We start from the raw sequence: 25,270 nt of genomic DNA on the forward strand, positions 1-25,270 counted from the left end.
CACAAAACAGCTTTTGAAATGCAGCAGTTATATCAGCTTAAGTTCTAAAATAACATTTATATTTTAAAACTGCTTGCCACCTTGGTTACAACTGACTCAATGATTTTCTTATAAAAATTAATTAGTACATCTACAGAGTTTTTGCTGTCACTGTTCTCACTTCAGCACACTGTGACCACATAATCTACTCTCCTATTTCTCCTGTCTATCCAAGTAACTTCCCCTTTTTGCTCAGCCACTCAAATGAATTCATTGGTTATGAAGGTTTAGACTTACACAGGAACAAGCTTTCAAAAACAGCACGTAGATGCATGATCCATCAAAGAGGAAGAATGGGCAGAGCTGGGACTCCTTTCCCTATTGCTATTTACAGCCACTGAGTTGTCCTAGATGAACAAGTCCCTCCTGCCTGTCCCGGGGACACAGTGACATCCTTTAGGCTTCCAGGTATTACGTCTGCCTCAAGTTAATTGTATCCTGCAGCAGAAGCCTGGGAACCACCAATTCCTTGATTTTATCAGGGCAACAGTATTTTAAGGTCTTAATTAAATAACCATGACTGCATTATGCCTTCAGGCAGAGCCTTGAGCAAGAGATAATTTATGAACTTCAGAAATAGCCCTAGGAAGCCAAGTGCCTCAAACACAGCCCTCTATACCACAACAAGTTTTTATTCCTCTTGATCTTCAAGTATGAGTAGAGGAGGCATTGCTGCTGATTAACAGAAGTGGAAAATTACATCAACCTTCTGATCAATTATTAGTGTTTAGAAGGTATAAGCCACAGCTTTACTCTATGCTTGCTCTGTGAAGGGAGAAAACAGCATGAGAAAGGACACCTCTCAACTCCAAACCCAGCTAAGGACAGACTCATAGAGACTCAGACCTCGGGAGGACTCACTTTTGTATTTACACCAAAGACAGTTTTAATTTAAGGCACTTGGTACAGCTTTTCTTGGGCTAGTCTTTGATCACATCTGATAAGCATAACTGAATTTCATGTTAGAAACAGAGCAGCACTGCCTCGAGTCAGTTGTTCACATTTTTTCCCAAGAGCCACTTTTGAAGGTGTGTGCATGCCAAAACTAAAGCACTATAGAGCTCACCATTTCCCTACTCCTCCTGCACATTATGCCCATTCTGTCACTACTCAGCATACTCTTTCAGACAGGAACCTCATCTATTCATATTTCTAGGCGCTAAGCTTTCTTTAGTCGCTGTTGGAATGGTTTTCAACAAAAGTTTCTTTGCTTTTAGCAGCCATATTATGCAATATTAAAATTCCCAGTATCTACTCTGATCAGGAGCAATGGAAGCCAATAAAGCACCTGCCATGCAGTATCCTTCTATACAGGCAGTCTTGGAGCGAAGTCTTTGGAGAACAAACACAAGTATTACCAAGCAAGTATCTTCTGTACATGGGTGTAAAAGCAGAGCCAGCAGCTTAGCATTGTAACTGACAGTATCACAGTAAGGACTGCTTTTCTTATTTTCATACATTCATCATACTTCTGAATCAGTATGCACGCATTCCTTTCACATCTGAAGTTATTTTTAGCCTAATATTCCCATGACAACCAAGGAAGGAATGGTCAATTTGAGAAGCTGGCTCAATGAAAAGTCAAAACGCTGGGAGAAGAAGCTTCTTAGTGGTCAAATTCTATTAGTCACCCACTACATTAAGCACATTGCTGTTTGTTGCTGCTCCTTCTAATCATCACATTTAAAAACTCACTTTGAGCGACTAAGAGAATTACACAGCATGTTTTCATACAATAAAGACTGTTCGTTTCTGTTGCAGTGTGAACACACCAACGCAAGCAGAAGACAGCAAAAAGCTAATAGAGATCCAAGTAGGAGCTCATAATTGTTCTAGTAATTCCAAACTTGCTACTGGCCTCAGATACCAAGAAGAGTAAGTAAAGATGCTGTGGTAATCTTAACGCTACTGGTAATGCACTGCACTTACCAAGAATGTGATAGCAAGTATTACAATTCACATTTTTGGTTTTCCTTATTTTACCACAAAGCAGAACTATTTTCACAGAATTTTGGGAGAGAATTATTTGCAAAATCTGGAAGACCAAAATGAAGGCCAGTATTCCAGGCAATGGAAATAGAGACAAGGAACATGTTAGAAGCGAAAAGCCCAACAAATGGTCTGCTCCTCTCCCTTCACCTCAAGATGACTTGATTTTATTTGCAAGGCATCTGATCGTATGTGGTGAGAGTAAGGACAATTGCACCTGGGTTTAGCACTGCAGTTCTACTGAGCACAAGAGGCAGTTACAACATGGACCTGGGGCAGCAGACACTGAGACCCTTAGCACACTGGTCCTGGACTCCAGTATCTGCTTTGCAAAAATTTGACTCCTTTCACATTACTTTACTTTGCCACACTGAACGGTATTAAACAATATATAACTCTATCACTAAATACTTGTTACATTATTAAATACAAATATGAGGTGAATAGCTTTGCTCTATAATTACCAAATGAACAAGCTTTCCTGAAGCTGTTACTCTGAAAAACAGCACTGTGCAAGGTCTTCTCATCATATGCTATGTGACGGTCCAGTAAGCTTTAACTAAACAGAGTAAACAGACTTCTGTGCCTTCACAACACAGAGCAATTCTCTTGTTTATACGTTCAAAGCACTTATATTTAATTGAGTTTGTCCACTCAGAATCATGAGCCTTTAATAAAAGCTGCATGTCACATACACTGCTGTGGTGTCGCTTTTTTCTCTTCTCTTTCCTTAGACTTACAAAGGCTTTGTTTTAGAGCAGCAAGACATATCTTCCTTCTATCTGTTGAGAAACTGCAAACAGAGAAAAGAGAGCCCACACCCTTTGGCACTCGCGGGGATTTGTAGGCCACACTGGATACATGGGACAAAGCCTTTGCCTCAGCCTTTTAGAACAATGCTGCCCAGAATTACACTCCCAAGCTCAAGAGGGATGGCAGTGTGCACAGTGGCATATGCAGGTTTGGGTCAATTTAACCTTTCCAGTGAGGACTGGTAAAGGGAAAGCAAATTTGAAGCCTAGATTACCTGAAGGCACACAGGAGATCTCAGACCTGAATATGTATACACAGCCCCTTCTGTAGCTCTCTTCTTTCTCTGCAACTGTACAACCCTCCCTAATTAGAGGATCGCAGATGCTGATAGCCTACAAAACATCTTACAGAGAAAAGCCCTTGGCATTCTAGCGTCACACACACTGATCAGTCTCCTTATCATGGAGATCACTTCAATGGCAGCTCACAGAATGTCTGACACATAACGTCCACCCCCTGCAAGTTTCAAAATCACTGCTGCTTCACATGATGATGTATTTGTCACCACCTCCTCTGAGAGGGACAGAAAAGCAGAGTAGGACCCACAGATGACTTCAAGGTGGAAGCCTTACACGGTGCTCCCTCTGTTCCTCCTCTCACAAGTGAAGCTGCTCAGGTCTCTCTTTAAAAGGAAAGTTAAGGTAATACATCTATTTACTTTTCTAGGAACTATGATTGTGCTCCAGACGCAGTTTTAGATATTTGTATGCCATTAACAACACCAATACCTGCCAATGAGCTTGGTCCTAAGAGACTCATCATGTAAGACTTCTTTTCAGGTAAGCGATTTACAGGCAGATCTGCCTACTGGGATGATGCTGAGTTGTGCCATCTTCTTTTGATTGTAGCTGCACTCATAGTTATACGAAATGCTGGAACATAGCATTGAGTTCTCTGCTCTCTTCCTCTCTCTGTCCTCTTCATGAGGACAGACTCATCAAACACTACTGCTCTTCAGCAGCTTGCCCATAAAGTCATCTTCTACAGGGGCAGACTTTGACTTTGGCAATTCCCTTTATAACTCAGACTACAGAAGCACAAAGCATGCAACATGCTGCGTTTGCTTGAGCCACTCTGCAGAGATGGATTTCTTCTGACTTCACATGGCCCCACATGGGTTGTTCACCCATTCAGGAAACTGTTATTCACAAGGGCATTTTTTAAGCTGTTGCTGCTGTGGTGCCTACTGTTAATTTCCCAGGGAATTTTTAACACAAAGCACAAACCATTAAGAAAGTGCAAAGAAGCCACATTATACCTGTCATTATTTTCCACCTTAGAGCCTAGTCTGCAGGCTCCTATCGTAACAACTTTTCTTTTTAAAATATCAGCTTTTGTTCATCTATTTCCAGTGTAATAACTGGAAACATGGCTTTATAAAATCCATCAATTTCAAAGTATCATACTTGAAACCAATAAATAAAGGGGGTTACAAATAAGTTACATTAAGTAAAATATACTGACTGTAAAAAGATCAGTGAGCCAAATGATAGGTACACAGTATGACTGTACTATGTTTTCACATGCAATAAATTTATGTAACTGTGGGGAAAAAATTACTGATACCAGATACTACATTTGTGCAGGTAAAAAATTGACATAGTGATACATCAAGCAATGGAAGTACTACATTTAAACATTCAAGGGGACAAAGAATTGTAGGCAGCATGGGTGAGAAATTGTGGAATTACAAAGGTTTATCCCCTAGCAAATGCCTCAAGATGTACACGGGGGGACTGGAAAGAAATGGTCTTCAAATCACTGTTAGTTCCTTTTGATTAAAAACTGCTATACAGACAGCAATATGTCAGCCACCTGGCAATATCTACCAGGTGGCCTCTCTGGCTTTGTACCTTCATGCTTGGACCCACAGTGCGCATCACAGATGTTTGTTTCACTGGCTGGTGCTTATATTTTCAAGCCTTCAGAGCTGCTGTTCTGACAGCAGTAACTCCCAGCTTGCTCAAACCTATCCAAGCTGAAATTGCTGCAGTCACACAAACAAGTGACAGACAGGAAACACTTGGTTTTTTTTTATAGTTAAAGACTCAGGTCTCAAAACACAGCACACTCAACTCCCACAGAGTTTGCTGCACTGTGCAAAGGAAACCCTAATGCAAATCCTCAAAAGCCCGAGCAAGATCTAGCAGATGTTATGTGACAACACACAGTAGGACAGCTACACAGAGCAGACTGCAGATAACCTATGCTACTTTAAAAGCACTTTTTCAGAAATAAGCTTGCAGAGAACCTATAAAAAATCAAAAGCAGAGGCAAAGGGCATCTGAAAAAAAAAAAGGAAGAATTAACAGAGGTGTATTCTAAGTGTAAATTTGCTTTGAATCACCTGCACATTCATAACACCTACTATTGCTGATTTGTAGCTGAGTACATATTGTATATTGGTTTGCCCCCCAAACTCTGACGACTACATATTTGAAAATTCAGCACTTAATGTAATGTTGGCACATGCATTCATACCTCCTTCAGCCCCAAGCAAGTGATTCTAAGCGTTTGCATGACTATATGCAACATTAAAAATGGAAAATGCTGCGGCTCTTCCTTGCAGTCTGAAAGACAGGACATCTGCTGCCTGCTCCTGACATAAAGCTGGAGACTCCAGGCATCCTGCAAAACCTAGGCCACTGCTTTACTGTCTCTAGCAAAAATGCACAGCATTCAGCATGCGGGATGAAATGCACTGATGTCAGGAAATCTGGGTTCTCTTTGAACCTGCAACCCACTCCAAAGGAGATAAAAAGTGAGACAAATCCTTTCATGAAGTGGTTTTCATAGTAGTGGTGCTGTCCTTTGGTCACAGGACAAAAGAGTGGTCTTCTGTGAAGCAGTGTTCAAGAGGACACCCAATATAAACTCTAACAAAGCTCATTAGCATCCAGGAGTATCTAGCTCAGCAGCAGTTAAATTTCTAACAGGTGTATTAAGGCTGGTGAATCTGTCTCTGCAGAGGTAAAGCACCACGCGCATGCTTCTGTACTGACCTGAAGGTATTGAATCAAGCAGGTCATCAGGGGATTTAGCTATACTTATTACTTAAGCTGCTGTCAGTCAAGTCACAGTGAAATTGAAAAGTACATTTGAGATTTCCTTCAAAGCATTTGTTTGTTCAGATGTTCCCTACATCAGTTTTCTCTTAAATCACAGTTAAGTTTTGTGCCTTAAAAACTCCTGGGCTGTAAGCCTATCCTTCCCAGTCATAGAAAGCCCACTGACAGCATAGGATTTGGTCCTGCACCTTGGAATCTTGCCCTGCAACCACAAAGGAAGAAATGGAGAGCAAGATTGAAAGCTGCTGGTCTAATTGGCAGTCTGGGGGTGCCTACACTGGCTCACACAGGAAGGTAAAGGACCCTCTTTGTGGGAGAACAGCTCTTCTGGCATGCAAACCAAAATAAACATGGTTATAGTACTAACATGCAGAAACAAGCAGGCACTGCAGATTCATAAACCAAACAGTTCTATCTGCTGGTGGGGGTTCACTAGCCCCAGGGGAGCTGTCTCCCACCTGCAGAAGCTGCACACTGCCTTTTGGAACTACTTCCCTTTGCTGAGGTGCTCAAATGTGCCTGTGCCATCGCCCATCCAATTATCACAATTCTGCAACTTAAATATTCTAAGAAACAACTCATGCAGTCATACAAACATTTTCAGGCAACGTGGTTTAGCTCACTCACCAGGTCAGAAGGAATCTATGTTACACAAATACAGTAAGTGTGGGGTTTTATTGAAAGTATTTTTCTTAGTAACCATCATCATTAAATGTGTCTTTTTTAGCAGCGTTGAGAGCAGAAAAAGAAAGGTTTTTCTTCCCTGTATTATCTCTGGAAATTTCAGTCTGAAAAGTAAATACTTGAACTCACAGCTGCTGTGAACTGGCATCACCTCCTGCTAACGAATCCGTACTTGTTTGTGCCCGTGACACATGCAACCTACTGCGTTTCAAGAAGAGGTCCTCTACTGCGTATGTATAGTCCAGAGCTGAAGTCTCAAACAGGCTCTGAGGATGCACACATTTGTCTCCCAGCAAAAAAGCACATAAGCTGTGCATTCTCAAGTTGGTCTTCAGAGAAATCAAATGTAGATGGTCCCCTTGTATGCTGCTGCCGCAGACATCCAGCTGCTGGCTGCTACACTAAGAATCCAGAACAGGTAAATGCATTTCTGGTACTCTTCTATAGTTTTTCATTTTCCCACCTTCTTGTTGCCTTTGCAATTTACCTACCATAAAGTCACCATTACAACCTTGGAGACTTATTTGCAGACACTTTGTTGGTAGATACTTGTTTGAGTCAGTTGCCAGCATACAGCAGTCTCTGTCAGCCTTGACAAGCCATGGCTTCCAAATGAATCACCTTTCAAGGGCTGAATAATTTATAGTGCACAGTGGAAAAAAACGAAACAACAACAGCAAGAAAAACAAAACAAAGCCTGCTGAATGTTTTTAATTTATTATAGAGCCTGAACTATGGGCTGCTTGCGTGATAGCTGCTAACAGCCTGATTCATATTTTGTTAAAGCCAGCAAACAGAAAAATTCCTAACCCTAATTCCAGTAGATGCAGGCCATCCCTACCTCTTATTTTACACCCAAAAGAAATAGTCATGCAGGCTGTAATTTGTTCATTTCACAATCATATATTACTCAGTCCTTCTCCAAAATATTTCCAAACTTCATGTAGCATTTCTGCTTGAAATAAACTTGCTGCATGCACTACCAACCAGATTATGTACTCCACAGTACATAATACACACAGGTCATCTAAATCATTTATGTGTGCCAAAGATACACTAGTTAGCATTTAAATGTATCTCAATTGCAACAAATTTATGAAATTTAGAAAAAGAAATAGATTTTATAAAGCAAAATCAGATTCTATTTGCCAAATTGTACAAAATTTAAATGGGCTAGTTCAGAAGCAGAACATTTATCTTTGCATGTGTTATATATATTTAAAAGGCTCCCACCAAGGCATTTGCTAACAGAAGAAAGCAGAATATGAGATTTTTTATCTATCATAGAAGTTCAGCACATTTTGTGGAGAAGAAGAAATTGCAGGGTTCCTAGTAGCAGTGTTAAGGCTGTGCTGAGAGGTCATTATGAGCCCAGTTTTCAGGGTTTCACAGCTCAGTCACAAAACCCCCATGTGTTGGTTTTAAACCATCAAAGCAAATTTCATTTCTGAAGCAATTTTAGTTATTTTTCCTTGTTGTAAAAGTGCAGAAGAGAAAAAGAGAATAATCAAATTTTCATACTTTTCTATGAATGCATAACTAGAGGAGAGAGTTTATAATTTTAGATGAGCAAATTCTGATACTTCTTGGTGAAGTCCTTACCCTGTTAAAATGAACAGCTAGATCTCCTGACCGCAGTAGGGAAGGAATTTCAATCTCTACATACTGGAGGAGTTCAGGTCCTGCCGTTCACAGGGCTGCTCTAGAAGGACAAGTGCCTCCTCCATTTAATTGCTCAAACCCCACTGAAAGACACAAAACAGCAGCCTGAATACATATGAACATGTCCTCTGCACTAGAACGTGATTAGTAAAAAAAGCCTTCTGTCTTTCAGCTACGTGCAGTCCCACATCTGAGCCCCACACCTCTCAAACCTCTGGGTGACCCGAAGCAGCCCTGCTTTTACTTGCCATTAGCTAACTTGCTAGCAGACAAGGCTGTCAGAAATAGCATCCAAACACGAACTAAGCTATCCAGATGGCTGAAATTGGTAACAAGGACCAGGGATCAAATGGTGCCTCCAGAAAGGATGTGTTAATGAGAGGCTGCTTCTGGCAGAGGCAGCATGGACAATGTAGGGGTTGCAAGGTCTTAAGTACTACAGATGACTGCTCTGGTTGTCTCTGAATTGAGCCTGAGTCCAGAAGTACAGTATATTACATATTTACATATGTAAATCCAGAAACCCTAGGCAAGCTATGGGAAGGAAACAGTCTCACCTCTCCATGAGATGTATGAGCTTGTGCTAATTCCTAGTGCTTTCTGGAGTAATCCAGGTTATAAAGTGACTTTAGTAGCACTTAAGTGCTGTTCAGTAGATTGGACAGCTAGATAGCAGGGAGACAAACCAAGACTCTGAAATCTCTACAGGCCCCTGAAACACCCCGATGTATCTGTAGACTTCTTTTAAGGGATTTGAGAAAGAGAAGCAGAGCTGTAGTCACACATCATAAGCCTGTGAGGCCTGTGCTAGACAACTGCAGCATTAAAACACTTTGCTGTGTGCAGACTGATTCTCAAAGCCACAGGCAGGGGAGAGAGATCTGTGTGAGATCTTCTCATCACAAAAGCAACTTCCCTAAATGTTCTGCCTGCTGGGCGTAGAATTGAGAGTCCTTGCCATGAGCTGCTGGTGCCCCTCGACTGCAAAAAGATTATACATTTATACACAGTGCTTGGTCTCTTCATGTTTATGCTTTCCACTTTCCATGTCTTGTACTGCTGCCAATCAGAAGTCTGTCTGGGGGAACACTGCTGGCAAGTTACAACATCCACAGTTTGAATTCTGATACATATGCATCAGCCACTTATTTCTATCCCCACTTCCCCTTCCCTTCTGTAACACAGCTGCAATTTCCTTCCTAACCAACATCTATTTTGTTTCTACTGATGCAAATGGCTTTTAAAAAGCAACAAACACTCTATTCTTAATTTCATGTGTTTTATTTACAACTTGTTTTAAAATACCAGCTGAAATAGTAATTACTTTTCACAATTTTTTTTTCCTGAGCTTTCCAAGGGATGGCAAACACTATCCACCAAAAGGAAAGGGTTGGGAGAAAATACAACCTAGAGACAGAGAAATGCCATCTTTGAAAATGAAATAAGACTTGTTTCAATGTGAGGGTGCTCTACACTAAAAAAAGTTGCCCAAAAGGAAACTTTACTTGATATTCAAAATTTTACCAGTAGATTTGTTGAGCAGCCTGCTCTAACTGGACCTGCCTTGGACAGACGACCTCCAGAGGCCCACTGCACCCAAAGTTATTCTATGACAGCATTCATAGCTTCCTTACAGTGTAAAGGGATCTGTAAAAGGAAACAAGATTATCAGTATATGAAACCTAATCACATAAAGCTCCCTTAATACGGCCCCTGAGTGAGAAGGCTTCAGACTTGTGGCTCTGATTCTCAGGGATGAGACAAGAACTGCAAGTGAGCTGCGACAGCTCATCCCACATAAGGAAACACGTCACCTCCCTACACCTCCGCTTCCTGCCATCTGAGAAGTGAAGAAATACCTGGTAGATGCACAGGTCCCACCACCAGGAAGAAGTGTCTGCAATAAATACCACTTTCTACTCTTAGAGGTCTCACTGCAGCGGCTGCTTTTAACAAAGGAGGCTTGAAAAAAATCCACAGGCAACTTTTGAAGAGAGAACACATAATGAAATCAGCATAGATAACTTAATGAAAGGGGAAGGATGGGGAAAAAAAAACATTTTTATGGAGACTTAATTAAGAAACAAAGTCAGCAAAAATATCTATTTCAAGATTTTTTTTTAATAAATACTTTTTGCATTGATAAATGGGAGGAAATTATATTTGCTGTTAATGGGGTAAGGTGAACATCCAAAGAAATGTAAAGGTCAGAGAATAGCTTAGAAGTACAAAACATTATTCTGAGTTTTTCAAGATCTTATAATCAGTATTAAAGACTTTGCAAAAAATGGTTCTGCTGTGCTCAAATTCCTGCTGTGTTCAAACTCTGGAGGGAGAAAGTAACTTATCCACGCTGAGCTCCTGCTCTCTGAGTAAGTCATTCTGGATGGAAAACATCCTCTTGGCATCTGGGATTCCTATAGCAGGAAATCCTGGATGAGGAATAAGTTAAAGCTAGATTCACTAACTAGTCTGCAAGAAAGATGAATACCAAAACGGCTCCTTCCATCATTTATGCACTTTTTCAGAAGCAAGATGAGTTACTACAGCACTACATCATAGGTAAAATTCTGCTTTCTCGCAGCAGGTAAAACCCTCATGGAAGGTCAAAGATGATTTTCTGTCTACTAAAATTGCCCAAATGCCACGTGTAAGTAGGATAAATGTTGCTGTAACCACTACAAGACACAAGGGACTCTGTAGCTGGCAAAAACTGGACAATGATACAGCAGGGCTACAATCAAATTTTGGTATTGTGTGAAGAGATTTATCCCCTTTTATACTGAGATTTTTCTGTGCCACTTAAAAAGAGCCCTTGATGTGTTTTACCACTGCAGAAAGATACAGAAGAGCCTTTCAATAGATGGAAAGAAAGTTCATTGCTTCCATAAACTAAGAAAAATGCTTTCTTTACTACATAGATTCCAAGTTTCGTAGTGATTAATTATTTTGATGGTAAAATGTAACAGGATTACAAAAAAAAAAAAAAAAAAAAAAAAAGTCCACCAAATTTATAAATGGTAAAATATTGACATTGATCTACTGTACAGGATTTTTAAGCTAGTTATTTTCTTGGTCAATAGATAGTTCACTGAGTTTGCTCACTCAGGCAAGCCCTTGAAGCAACCTACTACATTTTGCTCTGAGAACCCCATCTCTGGGTTCCAGTGTCCATAATCTTGAATATTCAAGTTCAGTGGTGCTGAGATCTTACACCAACAAGGCAGACTCCTGAAAGATTTTGCATCCATCAACTGAATTTATACCCTAATTTTAAAAACACGAATACACCGTTTTCTGTTTGTTCATAATTTGTAGGACAATTACTGAAACGAGGCTTACTAGCTCAGCACTGTTTTGGAGCAAATATAACCTTTGGATTAATGTGCTGATAACCCTTCCAATCACAGCTGCTTCCCATTTACACTGCATTCACCTTCTACATGAACCTCATCGTTTTTCTACCAAAAAAAACCATCCCCACTTGGATCAAAATCTGCATCTGGGCTCTCTGTGTATGGTTGCACATAAAAGGTGCTGAGCTTGAAGGAACACAGATGCCACGTGCCAGGGCTTCTTACTGATTTCAGTGGGAATTTATTGGCTTGTAGCAGCTTCAGAAACGTGTTCAGTGGAAGTATTCAAGGAAGAGCACAGGGCCCTTTGAAAAAGAGAGGGAATCCATCTTCCATGGCAATTTCACCAAATCCCTAGACAGCACCATCTAACCAGAATCACCAGTAATATTTCACAATGGCAAAGACTAATTTGTGAATCATAGATAACATTGTAATCTCTTCCTAGAAGTAGTAGAACGATTATTAATCACAAAACATTACCTAAGCTATACAGATCCATTAAAATAAACTATGAGATGACTTCAGCACCCATTCTGTGGAATACAAACATGCAAAGTTCAAAGAATCAAAGCAGTATCTGTTCAGGCACTGCTCAAATACTAGATGAGAAGGATACAGTTGCTAGCCACACTGCTGCATTTCAAGACTCCCTCTTCATTTCTTCAAGTGCACTCCTGGATGACACAGAAGTTAAAGGAAAAAAAAAAACCAAAACCATACATTATGCGCAGGAGTTCTGAAGCAAAAGCAAGTACAATGTGTCTGAGGATACTGCTGGTACATGATGAGCATGTGCTACTCCCTGTGGCATTATGCCCAGTACCTACCTGATATCTTCAGTGGGACTAGAGAAGAGAGAACGAAGCAGAGCAGAGCAAATCAGAACTTACAGCCGCCCACAAACACGGGCATGGAAAGCTCAAGGCATTCCCAACTCCTGATATCATTTCACTGAGAACTGTTGCAAGGATGCACAATCTCTTTTCAGTTTCCTGGCAGTGGCAGAGCTGCTGCCTGCCGCTGTCCCTATCTGTTTCTCATGAAGGGTGCTAACAACAAGCTCAGAGCAAGACAAACACCCACTTGGACAGAGTGAACTACGGAGATGAAAGAAACAACACTGTAAGTGAAGGAGAACTTTTCCCTCTTATTATCAGCTATCTTTACCCAAGCTCTGAAATCACAGGGCATTGCGTCTCCCGCAGGTGGTACACAGGGTGCTTCAGGTAATACCTGGCACTAGCTTACAACTGGGGGCCAGGCCTCCTTGCTGCACTCAACAGCCCCTCTGAAGCAAGGATATTGGCATTTGTTCCCATCACGCTCTGTTTTACCCAGTTCACTGAGCTCAAGGTATTCAACACCAGGCGGAGCTGGCGGTGGAGCTGTGGGGTCACCTGGCAGCACCTGAACAACAGCACCCTTCTGCATATGTACATGAGACAGGACAAGCTGCAGGGAAATAAGCAGGTGGAAAGCAGTCTGATAAAGCTCAGTCTTTGTTGTAGGCAGTGGATCAGCTATGCAAGAGTCAGGCTGTCAGACTGCAAGGGAAATTAGTGCTGTCCCTCACAACATCTGAGAAGGTAAACAGGTACATCCAACGTATTCACAGCTGGCTTTAAGAAAGAAGAACAGAAAAGAATGGAAAAACTCTAGCTCTTTCAGTACCACCTTTTGTCAGGCTTATTACAAAAAGCTGTAAGAGCCCTACAGACACCCTCTCCTCTCTTTATGGCAGAAGAGCTTTCAGAAGTTATGATCTCTAAAGAATAAAAGAAAAAAAAATGCACTATGTAGTCAGGCACATCTATTTTCAGAGTACAACTTCTAAGTAATTCCCAATAGTGCAGACTGCAAACAGAGTAGAGATGGCCTCAAATAGCAGATGAGACACTATGCAGGGAATATGGAAACTGAAGTCTTATCTGCAGTTGTAACTCTTGCACTGGCAAGTCGATTCTTCACTCCATGCCTCTTCTTCCACCCCTCAGCTTTAAATCCATCTTCCCTATCTCAGCTTTGAAACCTAGCCCTCAAACATTTGTACTGAACTTAATGCCTTCAAAACTCCGGCCTAAGCTCTTTAGGAGAGGAACTATCTCAGCATATAGAAAAGAATGAAGATCTGCTCTTCACATGAGACACTAGACATTACTGCATTTAAAAAAACAAAACACCACCACCAAAAAAAAAGCCTACCTGAAAGTTAACAAAAAAGATCTGTTGGTCCAAACCAAGTCCCAAATGCTCCAGAACTCACTGTAATTAGCACTAGAATTGTGATTAAATGTCACTGCCATCCTTCACCATTGCCTCAAGAAATACAAGAGGTTCAGTCTTGGATGCTCTGTTAGAATGGCCAAACTTGTTTAACGTTAAGTGGCTGACAAAATAAGCTATGGTCTCAGTTGCTGGGAACTGCAGCTCTGTGAAGAATACACTCTGATTTCAGAGTACCTAGGATCGAGAATTCTCATTTAAAGCTTTCCAGTTCACCCTGGCAGAACTTTCTGAAACCATTACTGCCGGCATAACCAAGCACTCACCTCAGTCTCAGCATGGCACGTAAGCTGCAATGGAAAGCAGAGAGCAGGCAGTGTGGGACCAGCCAGGCTGTCCCAGCCTGGTGTCACCAAGCACACATGCTGCAACACAAGCATCTACGTCCCCTTCCACAAATAAACAAACAGCCCCCATCTCCACAGTACAAACAAAGTATGTCCAAGTGTCAAAAAATGCTGCAGAAAGTGAGAGAAAGATGGAGGAAAACCTGATCTGAAAAGTCTCACAGTTAAGTTGCCACAGTTCCATCAAGCAGGAAGCTAAGCAATAGCTGTCTCCTGTCCTCCTATCTTGTGGGAACTGACCTGTGTTCCCATTCGAGATAAGTTGCTGGCTACAATCCTGGCACAGAAAGATTTTGTAAGATAAAAAAGCAACATTAAAATGATGACAAAGATTAAAGGGCTCAGCAAAGGACACAAAACAAAGGGTTCTTGAGGAATCACAACAACTCTGAACTTGGAAATGCCTTCAGCCAGGATCAGACAGTTCTCTCCCAGAGCTAAGCCTAAAAGGGAAGTATTAAATCACTACAGAGCTATCGGGCTGAGAAAATATGAGAGAGGAATATAAAGTGTGATGTGTTTATGTAGGGTAGAAAATAACCACAAAGCATTGAAAAGCCTAGTACATGTGCAAACAGTAAATGTGCCCTTTTGGATACAAATGTCTTTTTTTTGCTTCATATCCTTTTTTTTTTTTTTTTTTTTCTATGACACCTTTAACTATTCTGCAATTTAGTTTTATTATCACCATTGAAGATGACACTTTTGTGTTGCTTCAGTTGTATCATCTATGATCTCCTTAAGTCCTTAAAGTCTAGTTTGCTTATGTACACTTTCACCAGTGAAATGTACGTGCCTTGAAATACAAAAACTTTAAAAAGACTTCAGCTTCATTACAGCATTTGTTGATACGACTGCGTATCATTTATTTGGAAACCTCTGAGGCTGCTACATCCTTCAGTTATTTGTACTTTGAAAGCGGCCTTTAAATCAGCTGCCTCATATAGATTTTCTGGAAGGAGCCTCAGATAAAAGGGCTGATTACATACCAGTTTTGTCTCCTCTTTATGTTCATATTCCATAAATGCACACATACAAAGCATATATTGACCATAAGCCAGTCATTATTTGCCCTTGGCTACCATTTGTCTGTAGGTATACCAGAAACTCTCAGAATTCTATCTTATTTAGTTGAATGCCCTTTTTACCACGAAATCCCTTTTAATTCCCAAGACCAATAGGAATAAACAACTATAACTGGTCTTTGAAAGGCCTATCATCTGTTTTTGATAAAAATGCAGCTACAACAGTAATAAATGTAGTAAATCAAGGGCTGCATAAGCTTCCACATTTGGAAACTGTTTTGTTGGTTGACAAAATGACATGCTGAAAGTCTCATGGGTTAACAGAGGTCCCAGGTATTTGACTATCTTTGATGTAATTCTGAATTGTGTCCAAACTTCTATCATAATTTTAGAGATACAACAGTTTGACACTGTGCTTACGGGAAAAGGCTGCTCTGCCCCTTAGTGAAATGGTTTCTCTCTTTGTACTGTTGTATAGGCCAAAAAGTTGTGCCACAAATTCCAACGAAGTAGAGCATGCTTACTTTTCTGGTAAACCCATGACAAGCTCATTCTTTCACTGCAGTGCCCTCCAAGTCTCGACACAAAGTACACATGCCTATGGCACGTAGCTATTCTTCCCTCCCCTTTATTCTCCCCAAACCCCAAACAATTTGTGTTTACCATGGATGGTTGCTGTTTATCACTGGCTGTCATAAAGCCTGAATTGCTAAGCTTCCACAGAAATTCAAAACTGGACATAGCATGTTGTTGCCTCTGCAGTTGTTAAGGTTTTTTATTTGTTGAATATTAATAGGAGATGAGTTCTGCTCTGCCTGCATTCACACTGTAATTTGGAAGCAGTTCTCTCTCTGGCTTGCACAGTCACATATCTGTCTCTATATTGTGAGTTTGTGATGTGCAAACTGGAAAGGCATGTGCATCTCTGGGAATGACACTAAGCACTTCCCAAGGTAAAAAACCAGACCACTACAAACAAAATTTTTTTAAAAAATGCCATGGTATCTGAAAATGATACATAGGCATACATCAAGAAATTACTTTTGTTTTGAAAAGTAAGAGTTCCCTAGGTGGTCTTAAACCAGGCTATCAGTAAACTTGAAAAAAAAAATCTATTAACCAAGTACCCCCAAAACACAGAGATGTGTACCAAAATGAGACATCTATTAGGCACTGTCACAGACCCACCTAACAAAAAGCATTTGCTTAACCAAGATTGTAAATATACCTGAATAAGCAAGCATTAGTGTAACAGCTGACACAACCCACTATGAGCTCAACATCCAAAATCGCAGAATTTCAGTTTTATAAAGGTACAAGCAGTGCAGTTTACACAAAAAACAGTTTCAATCTCTTGCCACATGTTTCTCTGTGTCCTTCACTCCTGCTGTGCTTCTACGTGTCTCCCACAGTATGGCTAGTCTCCTCTCCCACAGTGAGTCCTCCAGGTCAATGGTTTTTGCCTGTCATTATAGCTGCATCTGATAGAAGGAAGATTTCTGTTGTGAATGTCCATTAAGCTCTTCACTTCAAGGGGCTGGAAACTGCATAACAGTAATTTTCTCAAATGTTGAAAGACACCCACTGGGGTGTACTAAAGACTAGCTGCTGGCAAAAGGAAAACTTTGACTTCTGAGGGCAGACAGAATGATTCCTGTAATCCCTCAATAGGACAGTGACATTCTAAAAAATGTGAAATCTTTATACATTCCAACAGCAGCTACCAAGCTGTCTGTCTTAAGGTTTTGGGAACTTAGAATTTAAACTTGTGTAGAATTCATTCTTCATTTGGCCACGTTACGATTTCCCCTTTATCATGGCACTTCCCTGCTACAATGGGCCAAACACTGCACTGTATACCATAACCTTTTCTAAAGCACTGTGTAGTTGATAAACTGCCAGTGTTGGCTCACAACAGATAGCAAAGTACAGGTATTTACTGGCAAAAGTAAACACAGAAATGAAGGGTTACCTTTGCAAGTGAAAGCTGCTCTGTTCTATGGAGAATGAATGCTAAGCAAGATTCCGATCAATATAGAGTTAAAGGAAACATAACATTATGCATAGAAAAACAATGCGGACACCTTGAAATGAATTGCTGGCTCTTAGCTACCTGTTATATCCCTTGACCTCTAGGAAATAAAAAAACCGCGTAAGGAAGAAAGTGCTTCAGCAACATATTAACAGAAACTCTCAGCACTCCAGCTGGGGGAGTTATTAACACTTATCTCTTCTCTATATGCTTTTCCAAATCTCCATCACTGGCTATTTTTGGTGACAAGATACCACATCAGGTTAACTGTTGACCAACATGACAATTCTTACACTGCTTTACTGCTGAACAAATGTCCTGTCCCCAAGGTAGTTTCTGAAAAAGGAGGCAGGTTTCTGAGATGAGATTGATTTTGACGATCAGTATCTTTCTGATTCCTGAAAATGTCATAACATTCCTGTGCTGCACAAACATAAAAGATGCAAAAGAAAAAAAAGAGTCTGAAAGAAGGTGGCCTACACAGTTGTCTCTGGATAGAAAACAAAGAAAACCATCAGCCACTGCAGTTTTCAACATAACGTTTAATCAACTACGAAGTTGTGTAATTTCCTACATAATTCTCAGCAATGAGCAGGAGCTCTCAAACATGCTTTTATATAAATATGTTTCATATGCATCAACTTCTTTCACTGTGTTTACTTCTTATTTCAATGGTAAAGCAGCACTGAGTGTATTTACATGTGCTGTTATTTACTACTTCCTACTTCACTGTCTTCTATTTTAAATCTGGACAGGGCAATAATTCGTCTTTGATGGGACATAATCTCAGGGCAGAGATTCATAGGCTAATGTTGGCAGCATAACAAATTAACAAGCAGCAGCAACTCATCAAGCATGAGCAGCCCAAATACGGCGTAGTATGAATTAGTCTTAAGTGTCAGAGAGGGATGGCTATGCTAAGCTGTGTATTCTCATATTAGGGCAATTAAAGAATATACACAAAATCAATTAACAGCAGTTACTATGTCTCAGTTAACAGAGACAACTAATTATGCGGCCATAATTAATTGTGCACTTGTGCCCTTAATGAAACATGGCCCACCTGAAGAGACTTTCTTTTAAGGAGTTCTCACATTGACTCTTTTCTCCTCTGCTTTTATCCATAAACTGAGACACTAAGGCCCCTTCAAAACCCTGTTCTACAATACTACATCTTCTCCCCGCACTTCTTTCACAGTGAAAAGTAAGCACAATCAGTTTCATGGATTGATAACTGAAGATCAAAGGAGCAGTTGCAAATTAATCTTATTTTGAAGGTTAGATCCTATCAAGTATTTCTGCTCTAAGAGTAGGGCAAGTAAAAACAAAGTTCTTGTATATTAAACAATTTCCCAGCAATGTATTTTTTAAAATACAGGATATGAACAATCATAACACCCCTTGTATCCACAGATACTCTTTCAATAGCTCCCTTCAATCTTTAAGAATATTCTCAACTTAAAAGTGTGAATTACAGATCATTAGCAATAGTTCATACTGAGAAGAGAGAAGATGTTTCTAAAATTGAATTTCTGTAAAATGTGTGCATGTTGCATCCTTCTTGATGCTTGAGGTCAAAATCAGAGATGAATCTGATCAAGTATAATTCATATCCTTTCTAACTCTTTCAGAATTCAGGTTTTATCAAAGATTCCCTTGATTGCCCTCAAGCTCAGTCAGTCTTAAGCAGATACATCTGACTACCATGCAATTCTTATACGCTTACACACAACTCTGAATTTTGCTCAGGCTAAGGTGGATCATTGAAAACATTCAGTACAACTGAAAAAGTGTAACTGCTGAATGCTAGGCTCCTTCACATTTGACTCCTTAAGGATACCTGCAGCCCTTTCCCATGGATATTTTCTATAAATCTCAGTTCAGTCTTTTGCGTACCCTATTTCTGCTCACCAAAGAAATGCATACGTTTTTTGGAGGAAATTAGAGACCATAACTTCCATTCATACTAGCGCACAGTAAGTCTTTAAAAGGACTCCAATGATCAGGCTCACTTTGATCAGGAATGTGGGATGGCAAAGTCTGGAAATGTTAATTTTCTGAAGGGAGTACATAGTTTTTTGTACAAGAGAGTTCAGTGTCTATGCATTTGACTATTAAGAGAAGGGTGGGAAAGTGTTACACTGCATTGCATCAGACGCCCTGCACAATACACGAATACAATGAGGAACAATTAATTTGCTATCGCATTGCTTTGATACAAGTGTAACAACACGCAGTGACAGCAAGCTAGACAATAACCAAACTGAACCCTTTTTTGATTTCTGCATCTATTCAAATATGGTGGACCCAAAATGAGGTTTTCCAGCTCAAAGACAGTGTGAATCTTCCAGAAATGAGATTATGTCCCGGAGCTCTTTTTCTTAACACTGTATTAAAGTAAATGCCACTCACTGCTAATGGCAATGTTCAAATAACAGCAAAATGATTAAATATTTTTCAACAGCTGTATTTAAAAAGTTAAAATATGCAAGCAAGACAATACCCACAAGATTTATTTTCTTGCAGAAGCCACGTTTTTCTAATTCATAGGGCATTTCAGTTCCTCTTAATGCGTTCAAAGTTATGGTAACATTTTTGGCCTTTCCTACAGGATATATTGGGCATAACACAATCACAAGAACAACTCGACAAGGAATTCAATTATCTTTCTGCAAAGGCTGAATTGTGCTATGGTAAAATTGAAACAATACTTACGCTCCACGAAGTAAGAACTGGCATCAATCTTCCAGACAATCTGACCACGATGAGAGCCATTGACTCCACGGTTCTTGTAGTCCAGAAAGTTTTCAGACAAGACTTCATCTACGAACAAAGAAAACAGTATCATAAACTGTTGTGACAATATGCATAACAGAGAGTCAGGCTAAAAATATGCCTCTGGCTTTACAGAACATACCACGGCTGCTAGACAGCTTGGCACCACATGTTAAGAAATTTGCTTTCTCATTCATTTATATTTTAAATCATTGCAGCTCTTCTTAAAATCAGTTTTTCATGAATGTAATTTTGAAAGCTACATCCCTATGAAATTCTCAAACATAAAAACATCTTGCTTAATACAGATCAATCCCTATCTAATTAAAAATAATTGTTTAGCCGCTACTCCTTTTCCTATAACTACACACCACCGACAAGAGCCTGGCCTCATCCATGTGCCTTTAGATCTTTATAAACATTAATCAGATCTCCCTTCAGTCTTCTTTTCCCCAGGCTGAACAGAGCCAGGTTTCTCAGCCTTTCCTCATATGGGCCCTTGCTCATCCTTGTGGCCCTCTGCTGCACTCCTTCTAGGAGCACCCTGTCTTTTTTTGAACCGGGGAGCCCAGATCTGGACACGGTATTCTAAATGTGGCCTCATCAGGGAGAGTAGAGGAGGTGGATCACCTCCCTAGATCTGCTGGCCATGCTCATTTCATTGCTGGATACCACTGGCCTTCTTGGCCACAAGGGCACATGCTGGCTCATAGCCAACCTGTAGTGCACCGGAATACCCAGGCCCTTCCTTAAAACCACATGACTGGTAACGAAGTGCTGTCCACTTGAAGCTTTTCGGGATACTTGGAGGTTGTCAGACTACCATGCTAATTTTCAAAGATGTCTGTATCTACAAGTGAGCTATAAGAAGTTGCTGACAGCTTTCAGGCTGAAGGTTGAGAAAGCAACCACCTTGCATGCAAAGGGCTGTGTGCAAATAACTGTGGGGCAGGCTGTCTGAAGCGCAGCCTTCTGACTGTACACACTGATTAATTTTCAGCTTTCTTTCAAATTTCAATTTAGACCATGTCAGCCAACTCTTTTGAAGATGAATCAGCAAGCCCTATCCAGTACAGAGGGTAACATACTCTGGCCGCAAGGTGAGGGTCTGCTTACTGATGGTCTTTCATTCAACAGATAAAGAGCAACTAGCAAGGCCCTGACATGGCTCCTGCTTGCTTGTGAGCTTAAACTAGCTTTCAAGCCAACAAAAATGCATACATTGTCACTATAGCAAAACAGCGTGTATGGTTTTGATAATTAGTAAATGTAAACAGCACAGCAAAAATAAAATAGGCAGTCATTTACAGACCATTTGAGACTTAAGTATAGAGGCTTGTAGCAGGTTGGAATGGCCTCACACTCAGAGGCTGAAGCAACAGCCCTCCTGTTATGTTATATCTCCCTGCCATGGCCTTGCTACTCAGATCCACGGATCTGCTGTGAGCTGCTAAAGCACTGAATGAAGTGGAAGGCTGAGATCTCTGCTCACAGGAACCAACGAGCGACCTCCTTTCAGCAAGGAAGGCAGCTCTAATTTTGACAGACACAGCAGAAACATCCTCTAATCAAGTCAGCCTCACAGCTGAGAAAGCCTTACATGGGTGCTGCAATTCTGTTCCAAAGACTATTACATTCATTATTGGTCTCACAAAAACCTAAGAAAAATATGATCCACTAAATCCAGTATTAAAATACATCAAGATTAACATGGCATGAATAAAATATATTAACATAAACATGGCATGAATCACTTCATTACCACATAGGTCAATGAAAAAATGAAGATCCCACCATAATGAAGGACACCGTGCCTGAGAACGGAGTGATGATGTGACTAATTGCAGAGCTCCACAGACCAGCTGAGGCCAGCTCTGATCAGCCTGTTTGGATGCATGGAGCAGCATGAGGTGGTGTAGAGTCATGAAAGCAGTGCCCAGAGCTACCACAGCCACAGGATTTCCCGTTCCTGCACTCAAGGCTACCATGAATGCTCAGCTTGTCACACTGATATGGACACTGAAATAACCTCCAGAAACAAGACAAACAATACAAAGTAATAAACGCATTGCCAGAGAGGTCTGTATCAACAGGCAGGTTTATCCGTCATATAGAACCAAGCACAGCACTTTCGGAGGTTGCTGACTGGCATACAAAGTCAAGACACTTCAAGAGCAAGGTATTATTCAAATATATATATGCAAAGAGCAACGTATTATTCAACTATATATATAAAGTTAAACAGAGAAGTTTTTTAAATTGAAGAAAGCTTCACTTTCACTGAAAAAATAAAGCAGCAGGCAGATACCAATGTTACTACTTTATTTTTACATAGCTATGCTACGGAAGGCAGACTATAATTGGGCTACCAAAACTGAACTATTTAGTGTTGCTCTCTTGAGGGATTTACAAAAGAAAACCTTTTAAAGAGGTTGTTAATGATTGCAATGGATAATTATAAACAGCAGTGTTTTCTGCAACACATTTTCCCTTTACTGACTTGCTAATTGTCGATAATTATTTCATTAGCTGTTTCTCTTGCTCTTTGTAGAAGTAGAAATTTTTTATCACATTTACACAGTACTTTCCCATGGTAACCTTTCAAACTCTGGTACAAATTCTCTTCTTCATTTGTATTTTATAGATCATTTTGTCCTCTTTTAAATGTCAAATCCCATTTAAAAGATAAAAGTGTTTATCTTTGAATACTTCAGTAAGGACCACCCTAGATACAGATTATCCACTATTACACACTTTATTCTGGGAAGCAGGAGCACCTGAGAAGATTTAAATGTGTGAGCTGTCCTCTGTGGTCTGGCAGGGAAAATGCTTTATATACTTACAGGTGACCATACACCAAAATGTTGTGCTGAATTGGAGCCTGCAACCCTGACCATGTACAGAGTACATCCTTCATCTCAGGCTTGCTGCTCTCTAGTTTCATCTCTTCTGATGTTTATTCGTCATATTTAGATTCTGAAAGCTGCTGGAGAGGCTCCAATGTCTGCCACGTTATTAAGATGCACGAGTAATTACTGTTTATAAAATATCAGTCTTGCTTAAGAAGGCTTAGCTGAGCTAAAGCGGGTGGCTTTGTTTCATAAATCACAGACATTTTAGGCAAGAGTTTAGCGGCACAAGAGACCCCAGAATCTGTTTTAAAATGCTGTATTCACACATACTATCTGCTGGGGCCAGCTGGCTCATACACTGGGCTGGTTGTTGTCTGCTTCCCACAGCTGGCATAATGGCTACACAAGCTCTGCGTCGCACAATCTCTCTACTTTGACAGAGATGTCAGCATCTGCCCATACCCGAACCAAATCACATTTGTATTGCAAGACGAGCCAGTGGGGATGACTACAGAAAGCCCACTCATCTTTTTATGGAAATGGCAGCAAGTTTGGCAAGCCAATCTAAGAAAAAAGACTGCTTTTCATCTGCATGCTCAAGTTGGGAGAACACAGGAAAGGAAGACGCAGGCTGCTATACAGTTACAGCTAACAGGTGAGGACATGAGAAAGAAGAGACCAGCTGGTCTCACCAACAAACTAATGTCTCCACGCTGCCTCCTGCCAGGAGAAAGGAACGTTCAGAAAGACAGTGTCCAAAGGAAAAGTTCAGGTAGCACAGTGTGTCAGGGAAAACATACAGACATTCACTCACAGACAGCAGCCACTGATAAAATACAGGCTTGGGCAGTAGAAAGGATGCCTTAAGGTGAATTTCCAGCATTCTGCAATATGCAGGTCACCCAAGCAGAAGCAGAAGACCATTTAGGTACCACCCTGACACATCATACATTTTGTGCTACATGAGAAAAAAAAACAACAAACCAACAGTGTGCTGGTACTGTTTATTTAGCTCTTAGAAAGTGAAGAAGCTTGCTATCTGAATGATAAATGATCAGGGCAAGGATGAAAGGAATTTGTAACTAAATTTATAATGACAGTAAAACATGCTTATGAATCTCATAAAAATCTCTTAAAAATCCTGCATGTAGATCCTTCTTCCAGCCAGATGTCCTGTCTGTATACTTTGAAAAACATGGTACCTCTTTTGTCTAGAGAAAGAAAACTATTTTCAGTCCAGTAGTAATTTAAGATAGCTGGGATTTTTAAACCAAACAAAATTTACCTCTAGAAAAAGTATGTGCAGGTCCAAATGGGAAATCTTTCCGTTTTTGAAAGGATCTATGTTTGAAAGGTGAAAATATGAAAATAACAGTAGTTGAAACTGTTCAGGAGACTGGAATGTACAAATACTTCCTATCAATCAGGTTTAGACAAGTGGTACTACTGCAGGCATGCTACTCCCCAGATGCAAATATTGCACATAGAGAAATAAAACAGTGTATGTAAAATACACAGCTGTCTGGAGCACTACATATATTTGCATATGTTTGTGTATGAGTGTATATATATAAATATACACATATATAGCAGTCACAGCACACCATATGTAAGTGTGGAGATGACAGGACACCAAAATAGAAAATAGATACGTGCAAAGTAAAAAGAATACTTTGTATTTCTACCAACAATTCCAGTGACAGAGGAACGGAGCTTAAAAACATGTTGCATCTTAATTCCCAAAGGCAAATGGTGAAATGCCTCGTTTCACCTGTAGACAGAATGAAGAGCAGAGTTAATGCTGCTCCCTCTCATATATTTCAGCCAGCAGCTAATGGCTTTTGACATTTTTCCAATGAAGCACTGTAATGCATCTCCCTCCCTCTATTTCTGAAATAAGATTAACCTTTTCACTAACTCTCTGCTCAGCTGGCAATTCCTACTATAGGCTGGGTTTTGGCCCACCTCACTAAAAGCAAACGCTTTGCAACCACCCTCAGATCCGAGGGCTCATTTGCTCAGATGGAAAATGGGTAGCTAATTTAGAAAATGGCCACGTGAAGGAGCATTGAGGATGCACCACTCTTTGAGTATTGGCTGGAGACAGTGACTGTGCAGGCAGCTGAGGTGGGCTGGAGGATTGCTGGCAGAAGGTGCTCTCTGCCTGCCCTGCTCCTGGGGCACAGAGGTGCCAGCCAGCCAACATGCCTTGAGAGGAGAAGTGGCTGCAGACCTCCAAAGCTGTGTCAGGGCTGGAGCAGAGGCAGCCAAGCCTCCAGCACCTCACATCTCCCTGGAAGAATAGGGGAAGGTGATGAGTGAGTACGTGCTGGGCCACAGGG

General features: G+C 40.6%; 1 protein-coding gene across 6 annotated transcripts in view; it reads right to left on the reverse strand.

Moving 5' to 3' along the window:
- Positions 1-25,270, reverse strand: part of HECW1 (HECT, C2 and WW domain containing E3 ubiquitin protein ligase 1) — a 232,883-nt gene that overhangs the window by 119,010 nt on the left and 88,603 nt on the right. For all 6 annotated transcript variants that reach the window (XM_042834238.1, XM_042834235.1, XM_042834240.1 and 3 more), the window contains one exon: positions 20,017-20,124. In XM_042834238.1, the coding sequence (XP_042690172.1) occupies positions 20,017-20,124 (108 nt within the window). The remainder of the gene's footprint in view (positions 1-20,016; positions 20,125-25,270) is intronic.

This window comes from Centrocercus urophasianus, unplaced genomic scaffold (genome assembly GCF_019232065.1).
Source record: "Centrocercus urophasianus isolate 14NV4802_14NV808 unplaced genomic scaffold, USGS_Curo_1.0 seq_44, whole genome shotgun sequence".
NCBI classification, from domain to species: domain Eukaryota; kingdom Metazoa; phylum Chordata; class Aves; order Galliformes; family Phasianidae; genus Centrocercus; species Centrocercus urophasianus.